Raw genomic sequence first — 19,327 nt, 5'->3', positions numbered from 1 at the left:
CATCAGTAAGTATTTGACGATTTCAGTACTTTTTATAATTCGTTTTCAATGTGAGTGTGCTCATTTTCTATTTACCGAATTGCAGGCCAAGTATGTGGAAAAAAGTGTTGACCAAACAGTAGTCGATCCCCAAAGCGTGACATCAGTAAGTATTTGGCAGTTTCAGTTTTTATAATTTATAACCAATGAAGCCTGTAGAGAACGATTCCAATTTCTGTTATATTACCAATGAAGCCTGTAGAGAACAATGTTGACCAAGCATCAACACAACTACACCACACTCCGGATAGTAACGGCTCGAAAAAACCATCAGTAAGTATTTGGCAATTTCAGTTTTTCCTTTAATTGTTGATTGATTCATTGAATGGTTTTTAGGTAAAACGGAGAAGCCGTAAAAGAAAAGTTGATGTATCTACGGATTAAGCTTCCCCACCTGCTGAAATAAAGGTATGTACTGCGCGAAACATTGTTAATTTCCCACCAACATGGGTATGTACTTATATATTGACTTCAACTAAGCCATCTTAATTTCACATGCTGGTGTATAGGTGTATGAGTGTCGTTTGTGTGTGCATGACAAGCGTAACAAGGTGGCAAATGGTAAAGTTTATTGGTCACCGGTTCCACAACAGTTTCATGGAAAAGCAATCCCGGAGGGTTGCTATAAAGTTAGTATTTATGGAGCCATAAAGGAACAAGCAATTATTCCATGTGAGACAGGTGAAATTACAACTGTTGTCAACGCAATTGGTACTTTTGTTGCTTGGCCAGAACACCTAATCTTATGTGACCAGGAGGTTTGTTCCCTTTTAACTTAACCGAACAAATATCTATGTTCTTTTTCATTTAGTTTAAAAAATGAACACTTGTGTTCGTTTATGCTCGTTTGTTTATAATCTAAACTAACATAATTGAACAAAGATAAACGAACATAAACGAACTTCCCGCCGAAAGGTTCACGAACAGCTAAACGAACGTTCGGTATGTATGTATGCATACTATTTTCTTCTATTCAATTACAAAATACGACATTAATTATACATATTTGTTTTTCATGTTGTTCCAACTACCACCACTCTCATCCTCAAAAGAACCAGACAGAGCTGACAAGAAGGCAAAGGCAAAGTACATAACGATAGACCGGGTGACCAAACAGAAGACAAGGAGCAGTGCCAAGAAAACCGACGCCCTAGCTAGTATATAGGTAGTCGTTATTTTTGTATTTTGTAAGATATTTTGCATATACATTTGCTTAAGTGAATATTATTGTTAATATAATTTGTTTCTAATTTTGTTTTGTCATGCTTGTTTATAGTTGTTTTATATTAATGCACAAAAAATAAAAATAATTATATATTGCCTAATTACACACAATTTGGCCACATAGAACACATTAAATAGGTGTGGCCAAAAGTAAGATAATAGCCACACCTGAAATTACAAAAATTAGAGTCTATAAATGACCATTAGCCACAACATAAACATTTTTGTGTGACGAAAAGTATGATAATAGCCACACTTTATATTACAAAAGCATTATGTGTGACAAACGGTAAAGACAATGGCCACACCACAAACTACAAAAGAGTGATTGAGTGGCAACTTCACATTTTTAGCCATATTGACAACAACCTCCAGTGTCTATATGATATTATTAGCCACATAGTACCTCACTATGTGTGACGAAAAGTTTCACAATAGCCACACTTTAAATTACGAAAAGCATTATGTGTGACAAAAGGTAAGACAATGGCCACACCACAAACTACAAAAGAGTTTTTGACTAGCAAGTTCACATTTTTAGCCACACTCACAATAAACTCCAGTGTCTGTCAGAGATGATTAGCCACACAGTACCTCACTATGTGTGACGAAAAGTTTTACAATAGCCACACTTTAAATTAGGAAAAGCATTATGTGTGACAAACGGTAAGACAATGGCCACACCACAAACTACAAAAGAGTTTTTGACTAGCAAGTTCACATTTTTAGCCACATTTACAATAACCTCCGGTGTCTATAAGATATGATTAGCCACACAGTACCTCACTATGTGTGACGAAAAGTTTTACAATAACCACACTTTATATTAGGAAAAACATTTTGTGTGAAAAACGATAAGACAATGGCCACTATAATCTACAAAGGAGTTTTTGAGTGGCAAGAAAACATATTTAGCCACTTTTAATGTAATATCTAGTGTCTATATTATATAATTAGCCACCCTATTATTAAATTTAAGTGGCCATTTCTTTGCTATATCCACACGGTATAGGTCACAATGCAAGCTTAACACAACCCTATTTGCCACCTTAATATAAAATTCATATGGCTGAAACATGAATTCATGTGGCTATGTAGATGCAATGGTCACTCATAGTAACTTGTCATGTGGCCATTTTCTACCGTTTAGCCACACTTATTGGAGAGGCTTCTTGATGGCCAGCAACTAATACATGTACCCTTTAGCCACACTTATTACCACATAAGGCCACTAAAAACTCTGTGTGGTCATATCATACCCACGGTGTCGCGACCTTTGGCCACATATGACCTGGACCAAATATGTGTGGCTAAAGGCCTACGACCACACTTTTTTCGTGTGGCCAAAGGTCAATTTTCACGTAGTGGTGGCTTGTTCGAAATTTTGCCAATATTGCCAAAGGGGTACACGAGCCGGAGGAAAAACTGAGTATGGGTCGAACCACTGAATCGGATCATAAATTCGGTCATGGAGACTGCCATACAATATTTTATATCCTAAGAAAGAATCGGATCAATAACTATGCCCTCAAGACACCTCGTGGCCCGTTCGAAATTTTGCCCGTATTGCTAAAGGGGGTAGTAAACGAGCCGGAGGAAAAACTGAGTATGCGTGTAAGCATTGAATCGGATCATAAATTCGGTCATGGAGACTGCCGTACAATATTTGTGATCCTAAGAAAGAATCAGATCAATAATTATGCCCTGACGCCACCCCGTGGCCTGTTCGAAATTTTGCCAGTATTGCCAAAGGGGGTAGTACACAAGCCGGAGAGAAACTGAGTATGGGTGGAACCACTGAATAAGATCATAAATTCGGTCATGGAGACCGCCATACAATATTTTGTGACCCTAAGAAAGAATCAGATCAATAATTATGCCCTCACGCCACCCTGTGGCCCTTTCGAAATTTTTCCAGTATTGCCAAAGGGGGTAGTACACGAGCCGGAGGAAAAACTGAGTATAGGTCGAACCACTGAATCGGATCCCTTTTACCAAAAAAAAAACCTTAAAACCCGTAACCCTAATTGCTACTTTATCATGTTAGTAGAATGGATTCATTATACGAATGTTTAGTTAGTTTAAATTCAAATCAAGATTTCGTTGGTTGGTTAGTCATTTACAAAGATTTAGTACTAGAAATTCACCATATCCATGGATTGACACTCGGTTCTTTCAGGCACTTTATTACAAACGATGTGTACACATGCCTTTCGTGTGTGGTTTAGTTGTATGTGAATACCTGTTTTTAAAACTCAATTTGTGTGGAACTTTCATTCAAACTTATATATGTATATATATATATTCACATAGATCGCTCGTGCCTAATGTTGTCCAAGAGGATTAAGTATCAAGATGTGATTGGCCATGCCAATTTTAGAAAGACAATTTTTTTCAAAGCCAATCTTTTGAATAATTTGAGTCAGCATGCCCATCTAAGTAATTTAGCATGATAATAACATATATGTGTATGTATAGTTAGTTGGTTTGGCTGTGTTGTTGATTACAAAAAAAGATAATAAATTACATTTCATGTTTCATCAAATATTTATCAACTACAAGAACATAAAGAACATAAAGCAAAGGGAGCACTAAATATGCAAATTTCGTATCAAACCCAAAGCCCAGCCTAACTCGGCCCTTCCATTCCCTAATACTCTAAAAATCATAAGATAGATAGATGTTGTTTTTATGTTCTCTTAGCTAGATTAAAAGTTGTTTTCAAGAATAAGTTTGCAACACGATCTTTCCTATGGCACAAAACACGCAATATAGTGTCGGGGTCACTACAACTCCACTTTCCGGTCGTGGGGGGCACGGGCAGAGGCAAATCACTACCTTCGCATGGGTACAATGCAGTAAAGTCTTCCAACAACTGCTCTGTTGTTCTTCCCATCAACTCAACCACTACTTCAACCGTCTCGGCCTCTTTGTCCACTGCCTCCGCTGACATTAGCCCCAAGGCCACCCCTTCGCCATAACTTGCAAACACTCGCTTCAAAAGCTTCAAGTCCTCTTCAATCATCTCATGATCGGCTATACTGAAACTTCTGGCGTTTCCTCCTGCTATTAAAACCATAAGGTAGGCTTCAAACGAGGCCTTTAATACCTCTTTTATGGCCAAAGGTTGAGCTCGCTCCGTCACAATAGCACATAGAAGAGTGAGATTTTGCTTCAGAACTTTTAGAGCCGGGGTGATTCGAGCATTCACAACGTGCCCTTCATATAAGGTTCCATATAGAACCGAGTTGGAATCTATAAATATGAGTCGGTAGGCTGCAACCTCAGACACATGATGGGTAGCGGCCATGATCGCAGATCTAGTGTGCTCAAAGTGAGGGTGGTGGTGGTTTTTGTGTGAATGAATAATTCTAGAGGGATGACACAGACACTTGTCAAGGGGGGTGAGTTGGGAAAGGAGGTAGTGTAAAGTATTGAGGCGGATGTAGAGGCGTTGGGTTCCACGGCTGGTTGAAGGGCGTGAATTGTTGTGGCCTTCTTCCTCCAATCCCATTATTCCTAATCCAAGTCCCAATCCCACTCCCAGATTATATGGATTAAACCCTGTTACTGCACATGGAGTCGCCTTCTTCCAAAGTTTTATCAATCTCGAGTCCCGACTGCATCTCGTCAGTGGAGGTAGTGTAGGAATATAGTTCTCTTTTGATCCTAAAAATACAAACATTGTTACGAAATCAAAATCCATTCTTACAAACTAAATGAATTAAACGTCAAAGATGGAATGATCATATACCACATGATGCAATAAAACCATTGTAGTCCCCCAATATTTCTTCAATCCCATTTGCAAATTCGTGAACCAAATCCTCAGAAACAGAAATTGGATTTTCGAAAAAAGAAAGCACAACTTCTCTAGCCTGCTTTACTAGCTCTACAGCTGAATGTGAATAAGGTTCCGTTTTCGACTTCGGATTCCATGTCTTGGTTCAAAAATGATACATTTATTAATATACATTGCATATATATATATATATATATATATATATAAGAACAACATGTTATGTTACACTTACTTCAGCTTCTTCAGCTCTATGGAGAACAACTCTGATTCTCTTTAACCTCCCATTCACTGATTGTCCCAAAAACTTGACGATGATGGAATCGATGTCATAAAGAACCATTTCTCGAAAAACCGCCTTTCCCCCATCCTCGCATTCAACAGAATCCTCAACTACCATTTTAACTAAAAGCTTTTCGAGTTTATCCGCCCGTTGCAACACTGCCAACATCTCATTGGTAATGTCAGAATTGCATGTCAAGAACTGCTTCAACATGGCGCCATAGCAAGAGTGGAGCGTGGCTGCTGCAACCCCAGCTGATATCGGGTGCCATTTCTTCAATATCATACTAAAACTTCTCATTTCCTTAAGTGCCAATTCTTCTGTTTCTTGTGCCAACCGAACAAGTGTTTCGCACACTAGTTGGAATGACATTTTCCTACTTATCGCGTTAATTCCATTCTCTACCATCTGTACATGTTGTGTATAGTTAATGGAAATTGAGTAATAATATATATCAACATCATGCATGTTATGTCATGTAAACCTTGGAAAAAGCATGTTGCAAAGAGGATCTAGTGTATTGATCAACCCTGTTTCCTGCAGATTCTGATGCTACCTCACGTTTGTCTACATGCACGTCTTCTTCCAAAATTCTCGTGGCCGAGAAAAATAAAGGAAGAATGTGCTCCATCGCCCCAATTGTTCTCTCGCTAAAACTTCCATGGTAATCCATCAATCTCTTTTCACACCACACGGTCACACATGTCAATACTGACGACAACATCTTAATATAGGTGGGCTCTTTATCAGCTTTCTTGGAATCGTTAGCGACTTCGGTCAACATCGCAAGGGAGGCACTAAGAAGATTTTCCTCTACTTGTCCAGTCAGAACGTATCGTTGGAAAAACACCCAAGTGAAGCATAGATCATGCATGGGTTTATTGAACCCCAAAGTGGGCCATGTTTTCTTCATTAGCTCGAGTAGCTCGTCGACCTCATCCAAGACGCACGTCTCATCTTTCAAGTCAAAGACCGAGTTGAGCAGGGAAACATAAAGGGTTGCGTTGAATGAATAACCATCAGCCCAATGGCAGATATCGGTTGAAGAGCCGTCAGCACTTCTCCATGCCAATGAGACAACACAATGGCATATAGTCCTCATAGCCTCTGAGGTTTTTTCGATGTCGATGGGTTTAGCAGTGCTGCTACGAATGATATCTCTAAGAGACAAAGCCAAGTTGTCGGCTTTGTCCAAGGGGTTAGAGGGGTAAAGGAGGAGTCCTACCTCGAGGGTCTTGAGTTGACGCCTTTGCCATATGTGGTATTCGTTGGAATCATTGAATTCTGTTGGCTTTAGATGTCGAATGAGCTCTAACGGGAGAATGATTGTCTCCGCACGTCTCCCCGTCTAATAAACAAGAGTTAATGAGTTAATAAACTGTTAAGCATGCTTGAATATTTAATTAATTAAGAAAGTTACTTGGCCGACAAGGGTTCTCATGAGGGTCTTACGAAGCCTGTTATCACTAGCCTCGGACACCATCATCTGCTCTCTCATTATCTCTGCAGACGTCAGTGGCCTTCTAGGCCTCCTGATGGATGCGGGTTTAGGGTTGTTCCTCCGAGAAGAGAGAGATCGCTTAAGCATCTTCAACCCAACCGCCCTTTTAAAGCGGCTAGACCCAACCCCAACACTATTCTCCCCATCGGAGGAGTAAAACTGAATGGCGTTACGACCTCCAAAACCCGGGGACGACCTGCATGACGTGAAGAATATCTCATAAGCAGTTGCCTGGATATCATTTGATTCAAGGCCATCTGGGGTTTCAAAAGGGCAAGAAAGATCGGGTGGGATCATGGTTATATTAAAACTAAGGGTTGGGGTTGAAGATGTCAAATTCTGTCCAAGAGATTATCCTCGACGAAAAAGACAAACCCAAAATCAACAAACTAATTTCCCACATGTAATCTTAAAACCAAATTTCTGGCATTGCGTATTTATCTTGGGGCCATTAGTTTCTCATTTTATTGGATTCGCATATTTCATTATATTTAGCTCATTTCTAGTTTTTACCTATTTATATTATTTTTCAACCACTAAATATTTAAGTCTAAATATATAAATTCTGTTTCTAAAATAGGAAAGGAATTTTTAACCCAACTACACTAAAGCAAAAACCGAATTCTTGAAAGAACATAGTCTTTCTGAAATCCTAACTGCATTTTGTGGTTAGAACATGGCTCTTTCAATATTCATCGAGAAACCATTCAATATTCATCGAGAAACCAGGTTTACGTCATGTAAGTTGTCTGGAATGTTTCCAAAAATAGCTTCAATATCCATGGCTTATGCAGCTTAAGCTTTTCTACCATGATCATTAAAAGCATGTATTATTCTGGGATCTTCATGACCTATTCTTCAAAGAACATTTGAAGCTTCACATGAACACATGATCGATAATTAAGGCATACAAAATTGTAGATATCTCATAAATTCTTCTTTATAAAGAAATAGTTCGTGCCCAATGTTCCACGATTATGAAAATATGAATATCTAAAAACCACACCTGGTTATTATAAGATCGCCCATCCTTTTTATGACAATTTAGAAAATGTTATCATGGTCGCTCTTTGTCAGATAAAGATTGGAAATAATTAGAACTAGCAAAATGGTATGTTATATATAGAGGAAAGTTAACGTACAAATTAAATTAACTTGCTAACTGTGCAAATCAAGTAGTTTAATTATGTAATTATATATATATATATACATACATATATATATATATACCGATGAGTTCATTTGGGAACACTAACAAAGTGGGGAACATCCTTCCCAATCCTTGATCAATTTCCCACATCCTTATGGTGCACCCTCAAATACCTATATCACATCATTTTTGTAAGAGAAAAAAAACCCTTAAAAAAGTCAAAAAATAATTAAAGAAATTATAAAACAAAAAAAATGAAAATATAACAAAAGAAAAAAACCAAAATGTTTATCTAGCATCCCTGGTCCAAAAAATAGACCAAATCTTAAAAAAATCAAAAAAATAATTTAGAAAATATAAAAAAGTAAAAAAATCAAAATGTTTATCTAGCATCCTCGTTAGAAAAGAAAAACTCAAACTTAGTTTAAGCTTCGGGTTTAGCTTAGAATTTAGCGGGTTTAATTTTTTTTAGCTTGGGGTGGGGGGGGGGGGCACTTTTCATTAACATTTTACATGTAAAACAACAGTTTATTAACATTTTACATGTAAAACAAAAGTTCATTAAGATTTTACATGTAAAATGTAACATCCTACTTTCGGTTATATTAATAAAATAAAGTTCGTTTATTTTATAGCGGGTCGTTATCGGTTTAGTTGAATAGAATACGAGATGGACTTGTGTGGGTAAAAGGATATGTGTTATGGACTTGGGTTATGGAGCAATGAAGGAAAGACCATGGGCTTAAGCACATGATCAAAAATATATATACCCTTAATCCTCCATTTAATTCATTTACACATATCCCTTACACCATCTAAAACACACACTTAAGATTCTCTCTCTAGTTCTCTCTCTCTCTAAACCGATATCAAGAAGGAAACCGAGAACCGACCCGAGGTAATGATAGTATTTTATTGTTTCAGCTTAAATTCGTTAGATATAATCATGAAACGACTAGCCGACACCGTTAAACCGTTTAAGTCACGAGATCCGGGTGGATTCGGGTATAAACCGAACCTATGATGAGCTTAGGAGTCACCCTAGCTCATATCTGGATTGAACGGGACGAAAAACGGTGAAAAACAAGCTAAAACCCGTTTTTCCAGCGAAATCGCGTTTTTCCGGCGGCTTTCCGGCAATGACGGCGCCGGAAAGGCGGCGCCGGAAAGTTGTACGAGGTTAAGGGGGAATGTCAGGGAATGTTCTGACATTCCTGACCTAACCCTAGTTCGCTAAAGGAATATAGCGAATTAAAGGTGATTCGCTAGTTAGTTCGTCCATGGGAACATAGCGAACTGATTACAGTTCGTGTTCAATTCGTTAAGGGAAAGGGGTGACGAATCACCCTTGATTCGTTATGACCAGTTCGTTAAAGTAGATAACGAATTAGAAGGTCCAATTCGCTACATGGACTGATTCGTTAAGATTCCAGTTCGTTAAAGGTTCCAATTCGTTACAAGAACCAGTTCGTCATGGTAAGTCAGTTCGTTAAGGATAAGTAACGAATTAGAAGTTTAACAGAATGACAGAATGGTCCCTGGACTTAAAAAAGAATGATTTAATTACAAATAAACCCTTGAACTTTTAAGTAGCATATTATTCAATGATTCAAAATGCTAATGGAAAATGTGATAAGACAGTTAATGAAAATAAAATTTTTCCAAGCTGACCTGGCAGCTTAACCCCAGCCAGGGGCTCTACCCCTTGGACCCCGCTAGGGGCTGTCGCCCCTAGAACCCCGCTGCTAGGGGCGCTGCCCCCGGACTCCCGTTCGTTGAGGGTAATGATTAAACTAGAAAGGCGATATGTGTAGTGATAGTTTACTGAAACGTATAATTATTATATAGTTAGTCTTGCACAGCTCAAGAAGGGAATAACCGTAAACGGTGAACGCAACCGCATTGAGGTGAGTTTCTAGCCCCACTTCCTTGTTATGTTTTCGGGGCTGTGTGCATACCCGATGTGATAGTTAATACACTTATCTTAAGTGGTAAGTGTATGCCTTGTATGATTTATGTATGATGATTGTTTGACGGTGCGTGAACGATCTTCGGATATTGCATGTACTGTCAAGTGGTAGTTAAGATATGATTGATAAGTATAATGAAAGATAGGATGTATGTATGAATATATGATGTATGCATAATGTATGTATGTTATGATGATGGTACGTGAACACTCTTCGGAGATTGCACGTATTGTCAAGGAAAGTATGTATGAACAGGTACAGTACAGTTACACGAAACAAAGGGACCAGACCCTAATAATATCTGTGATGTTAGGGACCAGACCCTAATAATATCTGTGATGTTAGGGACCAGACCCTAATAATATTTATGATGTTAGGGACCAGACCCTTATAATATCTGTGATGTTAGAGACCAGACCCTTATAATATCTGTGAGGTTATAGGGCGAAAGGCTCTTTAAAACGTATGATTATGTATGTAAAGGAAGTATGAAGGTAAGAATGAAAGTATATGCACTTACGTGTGTATGCAAGAAAGTTAAGAGGTTAAGTATGAAATGTAAGAAGGTATTGTATGATTATGTGATTAACTAGAACTCACTCAGCGTAGCTGACTTTTAGTATGCACGCAGGTGAGTAGGATGAGGCAGCTCGCTTGAGGAGACACGTGGCACTGAATAAGGGGCTGGCATCGGAAGACTCAAGACGTTTAAGTTTAATGTTTTGTTTATTTTGAAAGACAAGATGTTGTTTTAAGACAAGAGGTGTTTTGTTATGAAATGTTTTATGAAAGCTTTTATATTCCGCGAATGTTTTAATTAACTCTGATATTTAGAACTGCGTTTATGAGTAAATCCAACACGAAAGTAGGGCTACCGGTAACGGGGCCTTACATAAAATAACACTTTTAATTAACATTTTACACGTAAAACAAAAAATCCCATTAACGTTTTACATGTAAAACAATAGTTCTTTAAGATTTTACATGTAAATATTAATATTATACATGTAAAATAACACTTTTCATTAACATTTTACACGTAAAAAACAAATATTATTAACATTTTACATGTAAAACAAAAGTTCTTTAAAATTTTACATATATAAATTAATATATTACATGTATGATAACCCTTTTCATTAACATTTTACACATAAAACAACAAATCTTATTAACATTTTACAAGTAAAACAACAGTTATTTTAGCCTTTACATTTAAAAATAATATTTTACATATAAAATAACACCTTAGATTAACATTTTGCACATAAAATAACAAATCTCATTAAAATTTTACGTGTAAAACAACAGTTCTTAAAGATTTTATATGTAAAACAGCGCGCTTCTTTATAATTTTATTGTATATTCAACAATTATATATATATATATATATATATATATATATATATATATATATATATATATATATATATATTAAAAACCAATTTTCGGTTATCTCACAGAATTTAGCATTTATAAACATTTTCAAGTTATATATTTACGCATGTACAAGACAATGCGAGTTTCAATGTGACGGTTTTAATATATTTATGCATTTTTTTCCTGTTATCTTTACATCATCACGTGTACAAAAAAAGCCCCCACCCCCTATAAACCTATCCCTAAAAGCTAAACTAAACCCGAAGGCTAAACCGAGATTTTTTTTTAGAACGGGGATGCTAGATATTTTTTTGATTGTTTTTTTTACTTTTTTGTTTTTTTATATTTTTTAATTATTTTTTTGATTATTTTTAACTTTATTATTGTTTTATTACCAGGGATGCTAGATAAATATTTAGGTTTTTTTACTTTTTCTTTTTTTTATGGTGCACTCTCGATCACCTACATCACATCATTTTTGTAAAAGAAAAAAAATCTGTCATACAAAATTAAAAAATTTAAAAAGTAAAAAAACCAAAATGTTTATCTAATTGAACTTCTTACATCAAATAATCAACGCAATTCCTTACATCAAATCATCAAATTGAACTTCTTACATATCTGTAAAGTTCACAGACAACAAAAAGACGATGGATTTCGAGTGAGAACAGGAGAGAATCCAAACAGGATGTTAATCTCCGGGTGAAGCAATCGAAGCTGCTCTGAGATCTTGTAGAATCAAAGCCATGGAAGCATAACTTATAGCAATCAAGAAATAGGCTTTCTTGATTAAAAACATACTTTTAAGACTAATATGGCGTTGTTTGGGGTTAACATTCAAATATATTTTACACTTTTAACTAATTCTAAAGATACCAGTTTGTTTTGTTTTCTTATTTTTACCTTTTTGACCATATGGACTACTGAATTTGCTTTCTGATTTAAAGTCTCATTAATGTTCCATGGCTGTGTAGAGTTACCAATTCATCTCATCAGCATTGTGATTGTTTCAAGTTTTGATTCAACATTATCATATCATCATCAACAAAGCTGTTGAGTGGTATCAATTCTTCAACACTTATGTCAAAAAGGCTTCAAATTTAAGCGTACTTACAAAGCATGAATTTTCATATATATATAATAACCATATCAGAATGGGAAATTTCCGAAAATAAGCGTTTATAAAAGCGTTCATCAGGTTTTAGCCTTTTAGGTGTCATTAAAAGAAATTCCCAAAATAAGTATTATAAACTAGTCGTGACGAGAGTTTCTATAACCAATTAAAACTTGCTACGCGTCCTTAAACTAACCATAACGACCAGTTTCACTATTCATCTATTCGTAACGATTAAATAAGTTTCAAGCCTCGTAATCAATATCCACGAGTAAATAAAAAATCATTTAGTTGCGACGAGTAGATTTTAAAACTTTTCGAGACACGAGTAGTTTATCAAACTAACCACGATGAGTTGTTTGTTTATCAAATACATCGAACCGGTTAATTTTATAAAATACTAACCGAAATGGTTAGTTTGAAAGATCAACTAGTCCTTACGAGTAGATCTTGGTCAACGACTATTTTACATTCATGATACGAGTATTCTATTAGTAATTAACTCGTCGCGATAAGTTTACCTGGTTTACATTACTTATACGAGTAGTTTATTAGCATTAGTTAACTCGTCGAGACTAGTTTACATTCCCTATATGAGTAGTTTAAGGACACATGGCAAGTTTTAATTGGTTATACAAACTACTCGTGTGTAATCATAAACTTCTTGTCACGACTAATTTATAATACATATATTTTGGAATTTCTTGCAAATAACCTTAAAAACTTTTTCATAAACGCTTATATGAGGAATTTTCCCTATCAGAATAACCTAAAAGATCGTATTATTTTAAAACTATCTTTGGACATTTTAATAAACATGTTGTATGTGTGACCAATTGAACAATTGAAGCTTAGCTATTACTCTTTACTACAACAAAGCCGCATTTAGTTCAAAATTTTGACCCTAACTAACCAAATCAATCAGAATCAGTTTTTTTTGCGGAACACTCAAAACCAACTGATATTGAAGCAAAAGTACCTTAGGTTTAGTGATTGAAGAGGTATGTACCCGCCTCAACACCAATCAAGGCGGGTCAACCCACAAGATAAAGACATTATCAAGGCACAAAGCCAAAACCTAGGCGCATGGCGCATACAAAACATGCTCAGGCATCATATGCTCGCGCATCACATATGCGCGCGGCGCATCAACGCGCGGCGCATATCACATGCTCTTGCACATCACATATGCTCGCGCGTCGCATATGCGCGCGGCGCACAATCGCGCGGCGCATATCACACGCTCGTGCATATCACACCTGCGCATGAAATATCTGCGCGTGAGAATAAAAAGAAGACTTCGCGCATCCTCAGGATGGGCGCATATCACACGTGCACATAATCAACCTCGTCCTTATTCAAGTCAGGATTAGGGCGACCTTGATTGTGCACGTCAGACAATCTTCTAGAAGGCATCTTTTTAAGGAGTAAGAATATGCTGATATTGACAGCTGCCAAATGAAAGGTCGACAACTCAGCATGACACATGTGCTACCACATAATTACAACCAACGAGAAAGCGCCAGGTGTCCCAGAGGACACATGGCGCAGTGCGGTTGGAGGAGGCCAACGAGGCTGAGCCCAACCAGTGGAAACCCTAGCACTATAAATACAGCATCAACTCCACTTTGATGGGACATTCATTCACACTCAATCATTGACAGTTACAAGCAGTGATATCACATTCAATCACATTGAATTATATTCACTCACAGTCAGTTACAGAGAAAACACACAGTCACACAAATCAAGAGTATTCAGCGATCAGCAATACTCTTGGGATTCACTTACATACAACATTATTATCTTCTCAAAAAGATACTGATTCTCACGCCGGAGGGTTACCCCAAAGAGGACCCCTCTGTCCCTTTCTGAGGGGTAAGTAACGGCGCTGTTCATTTTGTAGGTGGAAGAACTCGGATCCAGAAGAACCATCGGTGAAATAGTTTAATCACATCCGAGGAAAGTAGATCTGCTACCAGTGAGTAGATCCACGTTTCTTCATTGGCGCCATCCACTGTTACAAACGGCAATCAGATCTCATCCAGATCTAAAAAATTCAATCACCATGGTTTCTGGAGTTCGTAACGTTGATCAAGCTCTGGAGGATATTGAACGTGAGGGTGTTAACGACGGACAGCAGGTTCTGAGGGTTCCGCGTGATTCTACGCGTACCACCAGCAACCGTCCCTTCGTCACAACCCCTCACGGCCAGACTGAAACTCCTCCAGACGATCACACGTTACAAAATATGGCCGGCGCGAAGTTGAAAGGACCAATGGGTCCAGAAGATGAAGCAGACGATCCGAATGAATGGCTCATAAATGAGCAGCGGCGTCTGATGGATAAATACACTGAAATGATCAAACAGAAGAAGCTAGCCGACCAAACACAAAGGCAAGCGATGGAGAAGCAGCCCACAAAAAGGCCGCGCGCGCCGGAAGAAGGGCATTCTGTTCACACTGCACACACAGAGTTCAGTGATGAAGAGGTGCATAGCATGAGAAAGACAAGGGATACTCATGCAGGAGGCTCGCAGCTCCGCGCGCCTGTGAACATGGCGCCAGGAGCCAGAGCAGATCCGGATCTGCACATGCCATACAGCCCACCGGTCAGAGGGCAAGTGGACGTAACCACCCCCTACAGACCAGCCATCCTGGTAAAACACTCAAAGTTTACTGCGCGCATCGCGCAGGCTCCCATCCAGCACAAGACCAAGATGCCAAGTGGTCTGGGGAAATATGATGGCACGACAGATCCAGATGACTTTTTGCAAGGTTTCTATAACACGGGAAACCTAGAGAGCTGGACGATGCCAACATGGTGTCATATGTTTGCCCGCTGCCTCACGGGCGCAGCGCGAGTATGGTTCGAGAGCTTGCCGACAGGGCAAATTGATGGGTTCGAGGAACTGTTAGAAAAGTTCCAGGCCCACTTCGTACAGCAGCGCAGGCACACGCGCGATCCTGATGACATCATGCACTGCATCCGCAGGAATGATGAAACGATTGAAGATTACATCACTCGTTTCAATCAGGAGTCCCTGGCAATCGGGGGCATAACTGAGCAGCTCCTGCGCGTGGCCTTTATACAAGGCGCGCGCAGTGATCAGTTACGACGAGCTCTCGTAAGCAAGGATGGTATGCCCACCACGTGGGCCAAGTTAATGGAGGCATCGCGAGTTTTCGCGAGAAATGAGAAACAGATTGCCCAAGATAGGGCAAGAGAAAGAGCGCATCAGGCTGAATCACCGCGCAGCAAAGAGAAGAGGGCCAAACAGAACTCTGTATGGTCCAGGTTGCAGCCAACAAGTTTTTCTTCCGCGGAAAAACAAGCGCAACCAAGCTCACCCCAGCCCCAAAAGGATGCTCGTAAACACGGGGAGAGTGACAAGAGGGAGGGCGGCAGAGATCCTAGCAGACCTCTGCCAAGAATATGGACTCCCCTCACTAAAACACCTTCACAGGTGTTAAGTACTGAGAATGTCCAATTCAAGCCTCCCAAGCAACTACACTACAAGGGGCCGCAAAACAGTGGTAAATATTGTGAATTTCACAGGTCCCCGGGCCACAACACCGACGCATGCCATCATTTAAAGGATGCGATCGAGAAGGATGTAAAGTCTGGCAGGCTGGCTCACTTGGTAAAAAACCAAAGAATAGAAGATGAGCAACCGGAGGGAGCCTCTGCCAGCAAGAAGTACAAAAGAATCTGTGTGGCTGAGGGGGGACGACAAGGGCAGACGTCAAGAAAGAGAAGCGCGCAAATTCACGGAGATTGGCGCGAGCAGCAAGTCATCTTCCCAAGAATCAGGGGAGGCCCTTCAATAAGCAGTCCTCTCGTTATTACCACACACATTGCTCATTACGAAGTGTCAAAGGTCCTGGTGGACACTGGAAGCGAATCTGACATTATGTATGAGCAGTGTTTCAGAAAGTTAGACCCGGCAGACCAAGCTCGGCTCGAAATTGTGAACGCACCAATCTGTGGTGTCTCAAATGAAATCATACATCCCCTAGGCCAGATTCAGTTTGAATTAACTATGGGGGATGATGAGCACAAGCGAGCCGAAGTGGTCAACTTCTTGGTCTTGCCCACCACGTCATGCCACAATATGATCCTGGGTAGGGGAACGATTGCCCAATTTAATGCTGTACCATCGCCAGCGCACGGCGCATTGGGGATCCCTACACCAACAGGCGTAGCATTTGTTTACCGCGATCATTTGTGCGCAGTGACAACCACGCCGCGGGAAGGGAGAATGAAACTTCCAACGGCGGACAATGCGCCAGAGAAGTGGATTTTAAACCCAAAATTCCCCGACCAAACGGTCACAATTGGCGCTACCATTTCAGACGACACGAGATTGAGAGTGAAAAGGTTGCTCACAAAATACATGTCGGTCTTCGCGTGGCAACACTCCGATATGACTGGGGTCCCGCGAGACTTGGCGCAACACTCTCTTAACACGTTCAAGTCGGTGGAGCCAATTGCTCAGAAGAAGAGAATCATGGGGGATGAAAAGGCGAAGGCCATGAATGAGCAAGTTGAGGACTTGTTGCGCGCAAACATTATCCGCCCGATCCGATACCAGACGTGGGTAGCCAATCCTGTGATGGTAAAGAAAAGCAACGGGTCATGGAGGATGTGTATTGACTTCAAGGACCTCAACAAAGCATGTCCGAAAGACTGTTACCCACTACCAAACATCGACGCAAAGGTGGACTCCGTGGCGCCATTCAAGCTCAAATGTTTCTTGGATGCCTACAAAGGCTATCACCAGATTCAAATGGCACCACAGGATGAAGACAAGACGGCCTTCAGAACCGACAAGGGTGTTTTTTGTTACACAAAAATGCCCTTTGGTTTAAAGAACGCGGGCGCCACCTATCAGAGACTTATGGATTCTGTTTTCAATGAACAAATCGGAAGGAATCTAGAAGTCTACGTTGATGATTTAGTGATCAAGAGCAGGGAGGAGAGACAAATGCTCAACGACATCGAGGAAACTCTTCAGCGCCTAACGGAAGTTAACATGAAGCTCAACCCGAGCAAATGTACTTTCGGCGCGGAAGAGGGGAAATTTCTTGGTGTAATGGTCACTAAGGATGGTTTCAAGGTGAATCCTGAGAAGGTGGAAGCCATCCTTGACATGCCTTCACCAGCCACCATGAAAGAGGTTCAGAAGCTGAATGGTAGATTGGTGTCAATCAACAGGTTCCTAGCTAACCACGCCAGCAAATCTACTCCATTCGTTAACACCTTGAGGAACTGTTTGAAGAAGAGCCAATTCAAGTGGACGCCTGAGGCTGAGCAAGCTTTCAATGAGATAAAAGAATGTCTCATAAAGCTGCCCGCGCTCACAGCTCCACTTCCTGGCGAAACCCTTACATTGTACTTGTCAGCTGGAGATCGCGCCATTGGCGCAGTATTATTGGTGGATCGCAAGGGGATCCAAACGCCAATATACTATGTGAGTCGAGTGCTCACAGACCCTGAGACGCGCTATTCCATCATGGAAAAGTTAGTTTTGTCGCTAACACACGCGTCGCGCAAACTCCATAGATACTTCAATGGTCATCCTATTGAAGTACTGACTGGTTACAACATCCAGCAAGTCTTGCGACGTCCCGCGCTCTCCGGAAGGCTGACAAAGTGGGCGCTGGAATTAGGTGAACACACGATCACTTATAAGCCCCGTCCAGCAATAAAGGGTCAAGTTTTGGCGGATTTCATCACGGAAATCCCAGAGGGAAAGATTGAAGAAGCTCAGCGCGAGGTAGACCCTCCGCGAGCAAATGATGAAGAAGATGTTTGGAGGCTATTCACTGATGGAGCCTCCAACAGCGAAGGGTCTGGCGCAGGTCTCAAACTGGTAGACCCTGATAATCATGAATATACTTATGCTATCAGGTTGGACTTCAAGAGTACCAACAATGAGGCTGAGTATGAAGCCCTGCTGGCTGGTCTGCGCATCGCGCGCAAGTTTGGGGTTAAAAGACTAGAGGCGCATGTTGATTCTTACTTGGTAGCTGCTCAGGTCAACGGCCTATATGACGCCAAGGAGAACACAATGCCTCTGTATCTAGAGCAGGCAAAAAAGCTCGTTGAGCAGTTTGACTTCTTCAGAATCATACACATCTCGCGAAGCGAAAACAAGTCCGCAGACGCGTTGAGTAAAATGGCATCAACTAATTTTGATCACTTTGGCAAAGATGTCAGGGTGGAAATAATGAGCAGCCCGTCAGTGCAAACGCAATCGGTCCTGGTAATTCATACAACTCCTTCATCCTGGATAACTCCAATAATGGAATTCCTGAAAGAGGGGAAGTTACCGGATGATCGCGCACAGGCGAGAAAGATAAGACACAAGGCGCAGAACTATGAACTACTTGATGGTACAGTGTATCGGCGCTCTTATCTTGGACCGCTCATGAAATGCCTGGATGCGGAAGAAGCAAGCTATGTGATTAGGGAGATTCATGAAGGAATCTGTGGAATTCACGCTGGTCCGCGCATGGTGGTTGCCAAGGCGATGAGCTCAGGCTACTATTGGCCAGGCATGTACTTGGATGCGCTAAAAGAAATCCAAAAATGCAAGGCATGTCAGAGCTACGCGCCAAACACCATGCGTCCAAAAAACAACTTGATTCCAGTCACCTCAGCATGGCCTTTCCACAAATGGGCCATTGATATTGTGGGGCCCCTGCCGCAAGCGCAAGGGCGTGTGAAATTTTTGGTAGTGGCGATAGACTATTTCACAAAATGGGTTGAAGCCAAGCCACTAGCAAAAATCACAGCTGAGGCGATGAAGCAATTTATCTGGAGCCACATCATTTGCCGTTTTGGCCTTCCTATGGAAATTGT

The 19,327-nt window shown here is 40.2% G+C and overlaps 1 protein-coding gene across 1 annotated transcript; it reads right to left on the bottom strand.

Annotated features, from left to right (window-relative positions):
• Positions 1–3,837: 3,837 nt before the first annotated feature.
• Positions 3,838–7,358, bottom strand: LOC143540345 (protein unc-13 homolog). Its single transcript, XM_077033433.1, has 5 exons — positions 6,766–7,358; positions 5,830–6,693; positions 5,298–5,753; positions 5,018–5,204; positions 3,838–4,932 (listed from the first exon to the last, which is right to left on the bottom strand). Exons 1-5 carry the CDS (start codon positions 7,141–7,143, stop codon positions 3,953–3,955), a joined length of 2,865 nt encoding a protein of 954 aa, XP_076889548.1. The 5' UTR covers positions 7,144–7,358; the 3' UTR covers positions 3,838–3,952.
• Positions 7,359–19,327: the final 11,969 nt, after the last annotated feature.

The sequence above is a fragment of the Bidens hawaiensis genome, unplaced genomic scaffold (genome assembly GCF_021521415.1).
Source record: "Bidens hawaiensis isolate Kalapana, Puna unplaced genomic scaffold, B.hawaiensis_p1.1 tig00012216_1, whole genome shotgun sequence".
In the NCBI taxonomy this organism is placed as follows: Eukaryota; Viridiplantae; Streptophyta; class Magnoliopsida; order Asterales; family Asteraceae; genus Bidens; species Bidens hawaiensis.
Note: the sequence above shows the minus strand (reverse complement) of the source record. Positions and strands in the feature narration are given on the sequence as shown.

Coding starts and splice junctions, on each gene's coding strand:
- LOC143540345 (XM_077033433.1), bottom strand. CDS start 7,143: ATGATCCCACCCGATCTTTCTTGCCCTTTTGAAACCCCAGATGGCCTT. Junction 5,754..5,829: donor TGCAACATGCTTTTTCCAAG/GTTTACATGACA, acceptor CAACATGTACAG/ATGGTAGAGAATGGAATTAA. Junction 4,933..5,017: donor TGGTTTTATTGCATCATGTG/GTATATGATCAT, acceptor TTGTATTTTTAG/GATCAAAAGAGAACTATATT.